At 43.2% G+C, this 17,020-nt stretch overlaps 1 protein-coding gene across 1 annotated transcript in view; it reads right to left on the reverse strand.

The window, feature by feature from the left end:
• LOC137423992 (voltage-dependent calcium channel gamma-2 subunit-like) overlaps positions 1-16,406 on the reverse strand; it is a 182,521-nt gene extending 166,115 nt beyond the window's left edge. Inside the window, exons 1-2 of the mRNA XM_068111492.1 lie at positions 16,196-16,406; positions 5,024-5,107 (exon numbers count right to left, since the gene is read on the reverse strand). Coding sequence (XP_067967593.1) covers positions 5,024-5,107; positions 16,196-16,406 — 295 coding nt within the window. The remainder of the gene's footprint in view (positions 1-5,023; positions 5,108-16,195) is intronic.
• Positions 16,407-17,020: the final 614 nt, after the last annotated feature.

Below are 17,020 nucleotides of genomic sequence, written 5' to 3' on the forward strand. Positions count from 1 at the left end.
TAAGGAACGGCTTGCCGTGTGTTGCAGACATTTTGTAGGACCAACAATCTGGTTCATTTTTAGGACCAAACAACTCAGGGTTCAATTTATTGTAATGTTCTTTTTATACGTATAAGACACAGTAATAGGCTCTGCCAGAACACAAGCTGGCAATAACTACTCGGCTTGTAGGAAACAGTGAAATGTCGACTATCCTTGAAGTTTCGAGTTCAGCATGATGGTAACCTCATCGGTGTGTATGCGGCCTGTCAAGAGGTTGCCATCCACATGACAGTGTGTTCGAAGTTAAGTTATAAGATCATTTAGCCTGAGTGCCTTCTGAATAATTCGTCGGTTAAATGTGCCAATGACCAAAAAGATCAGACATCTCATTCACACCCAATAACAATAAAAATTATCTATATCATAATCTTTTAAGTGAAAACAACCAATGTACTAAATTACTAAATTCATGGACAACTAGAATGGCACTCTGTAGGGCGCATACCCCCACCAGACTGAACAGTTTATGTTTTGTATCCCACTGATACACCGGATCTGCATCCAGACCTCAACCAAAATATAATCAGCTTGTTATGGTCACCTACCCAACTCATCCACCAAGTTTTGTCATAAACCGTCCATAACTTTTTGAGATATTGTGCTATATATCATTTTGGTCTTATCTCTCAATGGTGAAAGAATTATTTTAATAATTCTATTATCTGGATCCGGATCTTTATCAAAATCTAATCAATTCGTACTTGTCACACACCAAACCTGTCCACCAAGTTTTGTCAAAATCAGTACATAACTCTTTTAGATATATTGCTTACAGACAAGCAGACGACAGACAAATGAAAAATCGGTCAGAGACTGAGGACTTGCCGGAATGTACTTTTTTATCGGCCATTTTGGACAAATATGGCGGCCGAACCACGTGACCGATGACGTCATCATTATTTGTTTCTAAACTAATTTATTCCTTGATGATGCTCAAGAAATTTCATCTTGATCGATGAAGTTTTGTACTTGTCGAATTATGACGTCATAATGGAGGCACGTATGACATCATCATTAAAATATTTTATTCCCCATGGAGAGTTCTTTACAATGAGCCATGTCTCAATTTTTTCTATTCAGCACTTTCGGAGATATAGAGGTGCAAAGTTTTTCGGTTTTTCCAAGATGGCGGCCGAACCACGTGACCGATGACGTCATCATTTTTTTTTCTCCACCAGTTTATGCCGTCATAACGCTCAAGAAATTGCATCTTGATTGGATGAAGTTTTGTACTTGTCAAATTATCAAATTATGACGTCATATTGGAAATGGAGGCTTTGGGCCGAGAGAGTTAAAAATTGGGCACAGTCTATTCCAGGACAAGACAAATATGTGTGTAGAGTTTGGCGATTCTACGTGCAACGGTGTAGACGTAGTGCTGCGAACAGACAGACAGACAAACCAACCGATCAACATACTTGCCGGAATCTTTTCCGGCAAGTAACAAACAAACAGGGGTGAAAACATAACTGCTTGTAACCTATGGTGCATTACCAACCCCATCAAGTTTTATAGAATCATTCCAATACTTTTTAAGTTGTGAGAATCCTATAAAAAAGGAATATGGCGTTATCGCAAGTCAAAGACACTACATGGTCTTTGAGGTTTATTTCCTCCAGGAAGAGTAAGGTGAGGAGAGTAAAACAGCCACGTAGGTTTACAGTGCCTTCCAAATTAATTAATCAGCTAAACGTGGTAATGCAACGGTTAGATAAAAATAATGGGATTCATAAAGTTCAGGAAATTAGGAGAGAGAGATGGAGGGAGAGAGAGAGGGAGAGAGAGAGGAGGGAAGGCCAAGAATCTACCCAAAATTTTGCTTTTTTTACATAAGCCCACAGACTATAAGGGAAATTCGTTGGGAGTTTATTGTTTTTAAAAATTGCTTCTTTCAAAGTTTTTAAGTTGAATAAAGGAGGATCATAAAGATACGTTACTTTGCTTCTTTCAAAGATGAACATGGAAGTGTTTTAAAAAACCTGTGCAAAGCAATCTTTTCAATAACAGCCACGAATATTAAATAACAGGCACAAGCACCATGATAATTAAATTTGTGTTGTTGACAACAAATCACAAAATACAACCTCAACATAAGATCTTCACGAAACATATTACTCGATCGTTTCTGGGAAACAAAACACTGGCAGTGTATAAGCACAAGCCCCGATCGAGGCCTAAAGGCCAATTAATCTGAGTATTTTATTTATTTTTTTCAAAAATGTTGTCCAAACATAACCTTCCTCTGGATGAAAGATAAGATAAGATGACAAAAGTTTGGTTTCACTGTTTTCTGCTGGGTCTGAATACATAGCGTACAAACACACAAACAAACTTTCCTCTTATTATATTAGATCACTTAAGAAATTTAAAAATTCTAGTATCCGGACCCGGATCCGAGACTTCACCAAAATCTAATCATTTCATCCAAGTCACAAACCCAACCTGTCCAACAAATTTCGTCTGAATCTGTCCACAACCTTTTAAGATATCTTGCTCAAAGACACACAGGGGTGAAAACCTAACCTCTGTCCACATTGGTGGTGGAGGTAACAAAATAAAAAGCAAGTTAATAAAAACATTATTGAATCACAAACAGATTTCTTCACTCAGCAGTTAGGGTGCTGGCTTGGGATCTAGGATCCTGAAGTTCGAATCCCAGTCATCATTTAATCAATGCCAGGCGGGTTGACTCAGCCTGTCATCCTTCAGAGGTCGGCAAATTGAGTACCAGCTTGCTGGGATGAATGTGCCGGTGTGTACCCCTGTTTAGAATAGGTACAGAGTAACCCTGTGTGTCTAAAGAGGTGACTAAAGAGCTGGTGTCAGGAAGGGCATCCGGCCATAAAAACATTGCCTCAAAAAGAAAACCATGATGATTGTCATGGGGCACACAAGGCTAACCCCTGCTATAGCAGGGAAAATGGCCTTAAAAAGGTAATTTTTTTTTTTATAAGACAGAGGGAGAGAGGGAGAAAGAGAGATAAAACCAACCATCAAATGTAGATGATCATACATTTGCAGGAGAAATGGCTGATAAAGACTCGGAAGAACATACACGTGAAAAAGTAAGTACACCCCATGTAAAGTTTTGACTTTTTCAACATACAGCGATTTGATCTTCATTTCAACAATGTTGATAGATAAAGGTGATATAATATAACAAATATCATGAAACATTTACATTTTGTAGTCCATTGTATAATTTAAATAAACATAAATGCAAATTTCGCATGTGGAAAAAGTAAGTACACCCTTGGCTCAAAAAGGTGGTATTGCCCCCTTTGGCAGAAACAACCTCAAGTAGGTGTTTCTTATAACTGTCTACCAGTCTCTGACATCGACTGGGAGAAATTTTTGCCCACTCCTCCATGCAGAATTCTTTCAGCTGTGCGATGTTTGAGGGGTTTCTTGCATGCACAGCTCGTTTCAAATCCCCCCGCAACATCTCGATGGGATTTAGATCCGGGCTTTGACATGGCCATTCCAGAACCCTCCATTTCGTTCTTTTCAGCCATTCCTTGGTGGATTTACTGCTATGTTTAGGGTCATTGTCATGTTGCAAGGTCCACCTTCGGTTGAGCTTCAACTTTCCGACAGATGGCCTCACATTATCCTCAAGCACCCTCTGGTACAATTAAGAATTCATAGTGGATTCTATGATGGTGAGCTGCCCAGGCCCTGATACAGGAAAGCTGCCCCAAACCATAATATTTCCACCACCATGCTTGACAGTTGGTATCAGGTTCTTGTGGTCAAATGCTGTCTTTGGTTTTCGCCAAACATGTCTTCTGGTACTGTGGCCAAATAGCTCTACCTTTGACTCATCTGTCCAGAGCACATTGTTCCAGAAGTGCTGGTCTTTGCCTCGGTGTTCATTGGCAAACTTTAGTCTTGCCTTGATGTTCTTTCTGGACAGCAAAGGTTTCCTCCTGGCACACCTCCCATGTAGATCAAATTTGTGCAGCCTCTTTATAATGGTTGACTCGTGCACTTTGACATCAACAGTGGCAAGAGTTACCTGTAGGTCCCTTGATGACATTATGGGGTTCTTCAAGACTTCTTTCAGCATCTTGCGGTCTGCTCTCAGGCTGAACTTGCTGGAGCGGCCTGGCCTGAACAGGTTGGCAGTTGTTTGGAATCTTCTGCACTTGTAGATGATCTTCCGGACAGTCGAATGATTGATTTCAAATTGATTTCAAAAAGGCTCTTTTGATCTAGGCATGGTGACGCAGCACACTTCAACAACAAAGAGCAAACCAAACTAAATGTCTGAGGTTTAAATAAGACAGGTTCCTCCAAGATCCTCTCTGACTATGTTCTAATCATTTGCACCTGAGCTGGTGCACCTGATTCTAATTTTAGGTATTTGAAGTAGTGATAAATGTAGGGGTGTACTTACTTTTTTCACATGCGAAATTTGCATTTATGTTTATTTAAATTATACAATGGACTACAAAATGTAAATGTTTCATGATATTTGTTATATTATATCACCTTTATCTGTCAATATTGTTGAAATGAAGATCAAATAGCTGTATGTTGAAATATGTTGAAAAAGTCAAAACTTTACATGGGGTGTACTTACTTTTTCACGTGACTGTGCATATATATATATAATACCATAATTCAAATGATTCAAACGTCATTGATGCTAAAAGTACATCCACCACAAATTATTACCATCAAAATCTGTATAATCCAGGAGTGGGCCACACTAATCAGTCTGCAGCGTATTGAGAGGCTCCTGGGTATTTAATGGTTGATGAAGGTTGATTAGATTAATAAACATGTACACAAATATATAGTAATGAAACAAACACATCCATTAAGTGAACATGAATAAATATACCAAGGTAATGTTCAAAACTGGAAAAAAAAGAGTTAAGATAATCTGAAAAACCTGAATAGACAAATTTAAATGAAAGAATGGAATATGTTGCAAATGTATTACACAAGTGTGTGCGTGATAAGAAAATCTCACGGAGTAGGTAGTCAGAGTTTTCCTTGTCGTAATCTCCATCTTCTGGAAAGTAATCTATTTTCTTGCAGATGCCCTTGTAAGATCCTAAAAAGAAGTTACAAAAGATTTGTATTCCACACTCTTACATGCCAATTGCAGAATGTCAGCACTCTTTCAGCTCTTCTCTGAGCTTAGATGTCAGTTTTAAAATGGGGTTAAAGAAGATAGTATTGCTATAATTATCGACATTTTCAAAAATGAAAGTATAGTCGTCTGTCACCTGGATTGTCAGGACATATATACAGAAAAATAGCTAAACGCAAGGTGTGTTGTTCTGAATCATAGCAACAACCAAGAAAATTATTCAGAAACCATTGCATTTATGAAAAATAAACCATATATTGGTAAAGAATGAATGTTTGGCAAAAGACTTGAGAAAAACTCGGAGATTTGTTGATTATTTAATCACAAAATGGGGATGTCAGTAACACACTGTTTTATACCAAAAAAAACACACTGATTTTAGAATGGGGCTGTTGGAAACACATCATGTGACGTAGGGCTCAAGACCACTGAATAATGACATCCAATGGTGTGACAATGGAATGAATATCTGAAAAGGTCAATAATATGCAGAAGCACCATTGGAATGAATGATTGATCCAACCCTCCTCATCCCCTCAAGAATCTGCCAGAGAGAATCCAAAAGGAGTTTTGCAATTCCTTGTGCAAAGCAGCATCCAATTGTGTCTGTGCAGGAGGGTCCATTTCCTAAATGATTTGCCTAAGAATGTGTCAAATGTGCTCCAATGGATTTCAATCATGACTCCTTGCTGACCAGGGCAATGTTGTGATGGCATCGTTTCGCAAGAAGTCGGTAACTGCACGGGAACGCTGAGATCTGGCATTGTCATGAATACAGTTGTTAAGAGAAGTGAGTGGTTGTGAAAATGTGGAAAAACATGATTTAAAAAAATGTTTGTATGGCACTTTTCACTTGTCACGTTACCCTGTACAGTTTCAAGGTCAAGTTCACAATAGTAACAGGAAGCTCCATATCACAACAGATCTGCCATCAAATGGAATGGACTCTACAATGTTCTTGGTGTAGAGACTTGCTGTAAAGCCGGAGTTCTACCATCGGTCGTGTATGCGGAGGAATCGGGACTCATCGGACCAATGGATGTTCCTCTGTGATATGAGATTCCAGTGTTGATGTGCCCGGAATCATGCCAAGTGGGCTGCTTAATATTCTGGGGTGAGAAGAGGGCATCTTATCATTGTAACCTGTAGTCCGCTTTTCAGAATGTTTGCACTCTTTCTGCCGGAGGTGGTTCCAGACAATTCTCATGTATAACTTCTGAGACAGATTCCGTTCATTCTGGAGCACTGTGCTTCTGACCAAAAGGAATATGTCTGCCAAGCCTAATCAGAGCTGTATTTTCTCTGTTAAAAGTCACCCGAGGTCATCCGATTGAGGCCTGTGTTAAACATCATTGGCCTATTGATGTTTGTCATCAATATGCCGATAACAGTCCGACGGAACCCAAGTTGACATCCAATTTCACTGCAGGATATCCCATGCAGAATTGTTCATCCCAATAATTTGCCATCTTTGGGCTTCTCTAAGCTTTCTATGGGCCAGGCCGTAATAACACAGTCCGCCATTGACATGTTACCTTCTCCAAACTTTTACCTGTGGTGAAAGTGGGTTTTGGTAATTTGATACCCTGGCCATCATGATGTATGCCCTGAGTATGCAAACTTGCCTTGGCCTAGTGATGAATGAAAAACAGCTTATGCATAGAGGGTTTTTGGCATTTGCTTGAAAGGATATTTGAATTTAATTTTTTTAATTTTTGGAAATAGTTTTTGCAAAATGTTTCACATTTTATAGGCTTGCTTAACTTTTATCCACGTGTGTCTAAAACAATTTGCCAAATGTATTCCAATACATATTCAACAAGAACAAGCAGACATCTGTTCAACATGGACAGACAAAGAATCTGAGCCATTTTATTCAAACTACAGCAGACAATTTCTCCGCTCGTCGTGAAAGCGAGGCCTGGTTGCATTGTATTTTGTCCTACTACAATGTACATCTATCATGTGATAGCGAGAACTAGGCCTGGCTGCTCTATACTTCCAAAACGCAAAATCGTGCTCGTTTTGATTATTTGTTATTATTATTTTTAGTTTATTTGTTTTGTTTTTTAGTTATTTTATATTAATGTTGTCACTTTTTTCATGAAACCTGCAAGCCGCAATGGTAAAAGGATTTGCAGCCGAGAACAACATCTGGAAGTATGGAAGAAGCTCGATTGACCTCAGGTAGGTGAAAGGGAGACTTTATACAAAGATCTCAACAACCGTGTCAATCAAACATATGGCTCGAAGAAAATTATTGACGTGAAAAGTTGAAAGGAGCCATCAGGATTGTGGCCAAAGGACAAAGATGCATTGAAAAACTAGAACACCACTCAGTAGAGCGCATGCTCCCGCCGTGGGTGGCCGCTACTGAGCCCGATCTTCCAATGGTAAAAAAATCCTTCAAAAAATTCCTGGATCCGGAATAATATCCTGAGCTTCACCAAAAACTAATCAATTCTTCCTTATCCCAAGGGCAATCATCCCATCAACTTTCATCCAAATCCGTTCAGAACTTTTCCAAATATCTTGTTCACAAACACACATACACACACACACACACACACACACACACACGGACGGACACGATCGAATGCATTATTCCCTGGCGGGAGTAACAAAAGCGTTTTTGGGGGGGATGGAGAGGAGCAGGGGAGATTACATACAGAATGAATGAATGAATATGAATGAATGAATGAATAATCGTTTTAAGGCAATTTTCCCCGCTACAGCGGGGGTTAGCCTTGCAGGCCCCATGACAATCATGGTTCCCTGTTTGAAGCCATGTTTTTATGGCCGGATGCCCTTCCTGGCGCCAACCCTTAGTCGCCTCTTCGATGCGCAGGGATACGGTGTACATATTCTAAACTTGGGTACACACCGGGATCATTCATCCCAGCAAGCTGCTACTCAATTTGCCGACCTCGGAAGGATGACAGGCTGAGTCAACCTCCCTGGCGTTAATTCAGTGATCGACCGGGATTTGAACCCAGGATCCTAGGATCCCAAGCCGGCACCCTAACCGCTAAGCCAACACCAGGCTAGGAGATTACATACAGAGCCAATTAATTTTTGTATTCAGCTAGCAGGGGTACCTGACATTTCCCGTTGCTGTTCTAATCATTTTGAAGAGGAAGAAGAAGAAAAAAAAAACACACCTTTAGAGTCTATTTACCCCCACAGACCCACAGAGCAGGGGTTGGCCTTTTTTGGGCACTGTGGGGCCCTTTTTGAAGCAGTTTTATGGCCGGATACCCTTACTGCCACCAACCCTGTTAGTCGCCTCTTATAACACACAGGGAATGAGCGAATGCATTACTCCCTGGTGGGAGTAATTACCAGCGAGCTGGTACTCAGTTTGACCAACCTTGGAAGGATGAACAGGGTGAGTCAACCCCCCTGGTGTTAAATTCAGCGATCGACCAGGATTCAAACTCAAGATCCTAGGATCCCAAGCCGGCACCGTAACCGCTAAGCCAACAGCAGGCTATAAACTCCTGTTGTTCTAATCCTGTTGGAGATATCAAAAAAAAATCCCATTTTTTTGGGTGGAAGGCCTAAAACACTTCCCTGCATCCACAAAGGAAAGTGGTCAGGGATCATTTAATATTAGATTTCTCATAGCTTCAAAGGCTTCGGCACTGCAGAGTGATTTCTTTTAATCCCCAAAAATCCAACTTCATTCTTCTCAAAAAAATATATTTTGCCGAAAACACTCACTGATGAATGTCTGAAAGTTTGACGAACATCCGTTCAGCCATCTCTGAGAAAAATGGCGACATACATACACAGACTCACAGACACACAGAGAGACAAACATCTCTCTTATAATATAGATTAGAAGAACATTACCAAGCATTGATGCGGCTCTGGAAACTTTGGGTAAATAAATAATTTTCCATCCATATATTGAGAGGACACCTGCCATGCCTGGGACACTTTTGCTTGGATATAGACGAAGAGGTATGCATAAAAGACAGAAGCTACTGTAATTAACAATCCAAAAGCTTGCAAAAAATGCAAAATGCCAAGATTAACACATTACATATTTGTTCAGAAAAGTGAAAATTCGAAAAGCGCTCCGTTTTGATTGTGTGAGACAATAAAATATTCCTCACGTATTGCATTTTAGAAGGCAGGCATGCAGGATGGGTTAGTGACTGGCTTTGAATGGCATGCTAGATGGCTTTGTGAGCAGCATACAGGAAGGCCTGGTGATTGGCATGCAGGAAGGCCTGGTGATTGGCATGCAGGATGGGTTAGTGACTGGCTTTGAATGGCATGCTAGATGGCTTTGTGAGCAGCATACAGGAAGGCCTGGTGATTGGCATGCAGGAAGGCCTGGTGATTGGCATGCAGGATGGGTTAGTGACTGGCTTTGAATGGCATGCTAGATGGCTTTGTGAGCAGCATACAGGAAGGCCTGGTGATTGGCATGCAGGAAGGCCTGGTGATTGGCATGCAGGATGGGTTAGTGACTGGCTTTGAATGGCATGCTAGATGGCTTTGTGAGCAGCATACAGGAAGGCCTGGTGATTGGCATGCAGGAAGGCCTGGTGATTGGCATGCAGGATGGGTTAGTGACTGGCTTTGAATGGCATGCTAGATGGCTTTGTGAGCAGCATACAGGAAGGCCTGGTGATTGGCATGCAGGAAGGCCTGGTGATTGGCATGCAGGATGGGTTAGTGACTGGCTTTGAATGGCATGCTAGATGGCTTTGTGAGCAGCATACAGGAAGGCCTGGTGATTGGCATGCAGGAAGGCCTGGTGATTGGCATGCAGGACGGGTTAGTGACTGGCTTTGAATGGCATGCTAGATGGCTTTGTGAGCAGCATACAGGAAGGCCTGGTGATTGGCATGCAGGAAGGCCTGGTGATCGGCATGCAGGAAGGCCTGGTGAATGGCATGCAGGAAGGCCTGGTGATTGGCATGCAGGAAGGCCTGGTGATTGGCATGCAGGAAGGCCTGGTGATTGGCATGCAGGAAGGCCTGGTGATTGGCATACAGGAAGGCCTGGTGATTGGCATGCAGGAAGGCCTGGTGATTGGCATGCAGGAAGGCCTGGTGATTGGCATGCAGGATGGGTTAGTGACTGGCTTTGAATGGCATGCTAGATGGCTTTGTGAGCAGCATACAGGAAGGCCTGGTGATTGGCATGCAGGATGGGTTAGTGACTGGCTTTGAATGGCATGCTAGATGGCTTTGTGAGCAGCATACAGGAAGGCCTGGTGATTGGTATGCAGGAAGGCCTGGTGATTGGCATGCAGGAAGGCCTGGTGAATGGCATGCAGGAAGGCCTGGTGATTGGCATGCAGGAAGGCCTGGTGATTGGCATGCAGGAAGGCCTGGTGATTGGCATGCAGGAAGGCCTGGTGATTGGCATGTAGGAAGGCCTGGTGATTGGCATGCAGGAAGGCCTGGTGATTGGCATGCAGGATGGGTTGGTGACTGGCTTTGAATGGCATGCTAAATGGCTTTGTGAGCAGCATACAGGAAGGCCTGGTGATTGGCATGCAGGAAGGCCTGGTGATTGGCATGCAGGAAGGCCTGGTGATTGGCATGCAGGAAGGCCTGGTGATTGGCATGCAGGAAGGATGAGCAGGTCTTCAGCACAATAGCTCAGTGATGTGATTCTGAGGGGCATTTAGGATAGCTTGGTGACCTATCTTTGATTCCATGTGGCAAATGCAACGCAAGAGGGGACAGTGAGTGGCATTTTGAATTGCTATGATTGGCATGCAGGATAGTTCATCGATTTCGATCTGAGACCGCTTGGTGAAAGCCATAATTTCAAGGACCTGCGTGAGTGGTATCCGTTAAGGTTCACAGTGTAGAATTCGTTAAATGGCTCAATGGTGGCCGTCCAGAATGATCTATTTCAGAGAGTTCAGGCTGAATTCATTTAATGTCTCGTTGATGAACATGCAAGAGGGATGGGCAACTCAAATACAGGATGGGTTGGTGAAATAATGGAAATACAAGTATCTCTCTGATGTCCATACAATCTGCAGACAGTGTCGGGTACTACCAAAGCAGTCTCATCGCAAAGATTACAATAGGTGGTTTGCCACTGCCTTCCCAGCAGTCAGTTAGAGCAAGAATGTGTTCAGGGTGCCAGTGATAACTCGCCTACACTTCAACGAATGACACCGTAAGATCATTAAGGGTGTAGTACTGGTGAAAAATTGAGAAAACTACATAGGTACCTTTGAGAGGCCTTTACACAAAAACAAAGTCAAGTTAATATCTAATTTTCAGTTTTTCTTGAAAGATATAATCTTGGCTTTAACGCAGACCAGTTTCAACGCTTCTTTGGCATATTACATGCATATAATTTGCATAAATTAGACCGTCAATAAAAAACAAGGAAAAAAAAGAACACATTTCTACTTCTATCTTCTATGTCACCTATCATTCTTTTCACACAAAACTTGCTACATGTATTATACATGTGTTACTCTACTACCTGATGAGAGGATTTTGTGAAATTATGTCAAATGTTCACTAATTAGCTAATTATGCCAATTACCAGATAAAACTTGGTTGTCCTTCAATAAATCCACAATGGCTACTCCTATAAACAAAAGCCTTCATCATTTTAAAGGAAGTGATATTCTGAATATCCTGTCCAAATTTCAGCCCAAAATAATGATGCAAATTAAAGTTATAACAAATTTCATGCAAAATATTATATTTCTTGTAAATTGCGTGTAAAGATAACAATAATTAGGGGTACTTCTATGACCTCTAATAGCATGATTCTTGTTTATAAGACTATAAGGAAACTGTTCAGCTAAATAATAATAATAATAATAATCACCTGTTCACCAGTACGACACCCTTAACGTCCATTAGCTAATCCTAGTGCATGGGACATCCAGCTTAACGTCCGACCAAGGGATGGTGCACCATGTGATGCAACACCGTACCTGCGAAGCACCAACGCGACGACCTTATAGTCAGTCGGGTGTGGTGGACTCGAATGCAGAATACAAACTCAAAGGTAAGTGCGCCACCTCCACAATAGCCTGTCAGATGGTGAATGGATCGCTGAATGAAACCCAGGAGAGATTGGTGAGTGGCTGAATATGTGATTGAAAAATAATAATTTGATGAATGGAACGCATGGCTGAGGAATCAAGTGTGTTATCCAGGATGTCTTTCTAAATTGGTATGCAAGAGGCTCTGCAAATGCCACACTGGAACGTTTGATGTCTCACGGCATCACAGAAAGTGCATGTCATCTAGGTTAGCTATGTGATTGGCATCCTCAACGGATTAGTGAATGCCGAACGGTTCCATGGCGACCATTAGAGGATGTCTCAATGAGATTTGTTAACTGTTCTGCAGATGTCACACACACACTACACTACACTACAACATTGCTACACACACACACACATACACACACACACACACACTACACTACAACATTGCTACACACACACACACATACACACACACACACACACACACTACACTACAACATTGCTACACACACACACACACACACACACTACAACATTACTACACACACACACACACACCACAACATTACTACACACACACACACTCACACACAACAACATTACTACACACACACACACACACCAACAACATTACTGCACACACACACACACACACACACACACATTGCACTACAACATTATTACTACACACACACACACACACACACACATTACACTACAACATTACTACACACACACACTACACTACAACATTACCACACACACACACACACACACACACACACACACTACAACATTACTACACACACACACACACACACACTACAACATTACCACACACACACACACACACTACACTACAACATTACCACACACACACACACACACTACAACATTACTACACACACACACACACTACAACATTACCACACACACACACACACACACACATTACACTACAACATTTCTACAAACACACACACTACAACATTACCACACACACACACACACACACACACACACACACACATTACACTACAACATTTCTACAAACACACACACTACAACATTACTACACACACACTACACTACGACATTGACACACACACACACACACACACAATGACATTACTACAAACACACACAGACACACACACACACACACTACAACATTACCACACACACACACACACACACACACTACACTACAACATTACCACACACACACACACACTACAACATTACTACACACACACACACACACACACACACATACTACAACATTACCACACACAAACACACACACAAACACACACACACACTACAACATTACTACACACACACACACGACAACATTACCACACACACACACTACACTACAACATTACTACACACACACACACACACACTACACTATGACATTAAGACACACACACACACACACACAATGACAATACGACACACACACACACACACACAATGACAATACTACAAACACACACATACACACACACAAACTACACACACACACACACACACACAAACTACACACACACACACACACACAAACAATGACATTACTACACACATAACCACACACACACACACACACACTACAACATTACCACAAACACACACTACATTACAACATTACCACACACACACACACAACGACATTACTACACACACACACACACACACACACACACACACACACACAACGACATTACTACACACACACACACACACACACACACGCACAACGCCATTACTACACACACACACACACACACACACACGCACAACGCCATTACTACACACACACACACACACACGCACAACGACATTACTACACACACACACACACACACACACACACACACAACGCCTTTACTACACACACACACACACACACACACACGCACAACGACATTACTACACACACACACACACACACGCACAACGACATTACTACACACACACACACACACACACACACACACACACATTGATTGTATCAATTACTCTACTCTTAGTTGAAACATTAAAATACCATGAATAGTAATGTTTGCATTGTTCCACAACCCAGTTGGAGAACAATGCAAAATCCTCACAGGAAGAATACTTTCCACAGAATGAAACTGAAACCTCAACTCAATGTTAGAAGATAAGCAACACATGAGCATCAGAGATGATGCAACAGCCTCGTTGAATCATCTCGCGTTTCAGGGATTCCCCTTGATAAAACATCTACGGAGCCAAGAAACAGGGGAAGGATGTTCCAGGTCATGTGTCCGAGTGCATGCTCATACATGTGCAAAGAGTGTACCAGGAGTGAGGTCAACCAGACTACTCCAGCAAATCTGCAAATCGACTTGTGTGAGGATGCTGCTTGTATAGATTGAGTATCGAGTGCAATTCGGAGATGGAAAAAACATCCACTGGTGGTGGTGGTGGTGGTGATGGTGGTGGTGGTGGTTCTGGATGGAAAAATTTATTCCACAGTACTCCTGATTCTCACAAGTCACATGTGCGCTGAATTTGTGACACAATTGGGCTACTACTACTTCCACTGATACTACTGACCCCCTGTTCCTACTGACCGTCCTTGATACTACTGACAGTGGAATCTTTTACGTCCACCGAGAAGACTCGGCTTCACGTCCGAATGGAGGACGACGCAGTTTGCGATTAAATGTCCTGTGTCCATGGTTTATGTGGTTCATTAATTGAACCCAGACTAGATGATAGCCCAAAGGTGTTGGAGTACTACCTGGCACACCGACCGTCAGCAAAAACAAATAAATAAATTAATTAATATAATATAATATAATAAATAAATATAAATAAAAAAATAAATAATAAATTATATATATATATAGATAATAAATAAATAAAGGTCGATGGTCTTCATTCAGCGGGTGTCAAATCTGCCACAGCGGCTTCTCGAGCCGCGAGGGTCTGATTGATGCACATCATGGGTCTTGTTATTATAAGTATAACAAACAACTGGGTGTCTCCCCAGCTGCTGGTTGCATCATTTTTCGGTGGGCGCGTCTGCCGCTGATGCCTCTCTATAACCAGTATCTGGTACGCTATTTGTATACTCTGGGGGATCTGGCGTTAATTCAACGGGATTGGAAACTCAGGACCTTAGGATCCCAAGCCCGCCACCCGAACCATTAAGACCAACATCAGGCAACAGACAATTAAAAGGTGCGACGACCCAAGCGGTAACGGGGCGAAGCCGAGACGTGTTGAGGATCAGGTTTACAAGTAGAGCGTCAATGGCGCTTTCGCGACGGTAGGGCGACCCCCGGGGTGGGGGGGGGGGGCGCCCGTCGACCTTTCACTAATCGGCGCAGATTCCTCAGTCGCAGAGCACTGTGATCCAACGCCATGTTTTTCAAGAAACAAAGGCCTTTTAGGAGGACGCGCCCCGCCTTTGTTTGCCCTCGCTGGGCGTCGAGGCGAAGGAACACACGGTTCCTATGGAAAAGCGCATTTCGACGCTGAGGGCGACCGCAACCGGCATGCGATTTCTCGGCGACGACTGACTGACTGACTGACTGACTGACTAAGCTGACTGACCGAGCTGACTGACTGACTGAGCTGGCTGACTGACTGACTAAGCTGACTGACCGAGCTGACTGACTGACTGACTGACCGAGCTGACTGACTTGACTGACTGACCGAGCTGACTGACTTCACTGAGCTGACTGACTGACCGAGCTGACTGACTTGACTGAGCTGACTGACTAACTGAGCTGACTGACTGATTGACTGACCGAGCTGACTGACTGACTGACTCAGCGCGGGCTTGCGACCCGATGTAGTTAATTTATGGCGAATGTCTAAATAAAAAATTTTTTATTTGCGGACTATATATATATATATTTATGGTGTTTAATCATCCGAGGCTACATTTGCATCTCCGTCGGCCGGAGTACAATTGGCTCCCGATGATCGAAACGCGTCGTGAGCCCCAAAAAAAAAATCGCGCGGGAAAATCGCGCGTCGTCGTTCTTTTGTCTGCCGGTGCTAACCTGTCGTACCTTCGAGACAACAGGTTCTCCACAGGCCCGAGTGCGTCATGACTTCTTCGTTCTTCCTTCCCGTTTCGTTGTCGTTGTGCATCTTGGCTTTGCAAACGCCCCGCGAGTACAGCCAGTAATCGGTGCCGACGGCGATGGTCATGAGGCTGAACGCCGCGAAAGCGCCAATGGTGGTCAACAGCATCCGGCCGCCTGGGTCACACTGCCCCATAGCAGCGCATCGTTGCCCCCTTCGCCGGCTCCCCTCCCCGACTGACGATTCCTCCTGTCCCGCTCTTTTTCCCCGCTCTTGCCGCTACCCCGCCCCGGCGAGAAGTCGTGGAGCAGGGGAGAGTCCGCACAGGTGTTTCGGACGACTCAAGACGTGGAGCTGCGCGGCGCTCTCCGCCTGAAGTTCTGATCGTCGGATTCCATGTGAATGGCAGCGCCGAGGGTCGAGCCGGGACGAGCAGCGAGCCAAGGACGAGGCACGAAGATCGCGACGAGGCTGCGGTCGCCTCCAAAACGATGCGATTCGAGACCGACCGGTAGAAATGAAATAAATAAAGCACGATGCCGATTCCCCGGGGTGAAGATGCTCGCCGATCACCACACGAGGATGGCCGCCGCACTGTGCCGCTATTTTACCTCAGGTGCATTCTTCGGATTCTTTTTCGGAGCGAAAAGGGTTTTTTATTCTCATCCTATTTCCTTTTTTCCACCCCCTCTCCCGCTATATCGACCGTGCGTAAAATCCCGTACCGCGTGCGTAAAGGCCACATCCGTCCTCTTCTTCTTCTTCTTCGGGACCCGTCGATGCATCGACGCTCGTTCTGCCTCGCCGTG

This window comes from Myxine glutinosa, chromosome 3 (genome assembly GCF_964187855.1).
Source record: "Myxine glutinosa chromosome 3, kmMyxGlut1.1, whole genome shotgun sequence".
NCBI classification, from domain to species: Eukaryota; Metazoa; Chordata; class Myxini; order Myxiniformes; family Myxinidae; genus Myxine; species Myxine glutinosa.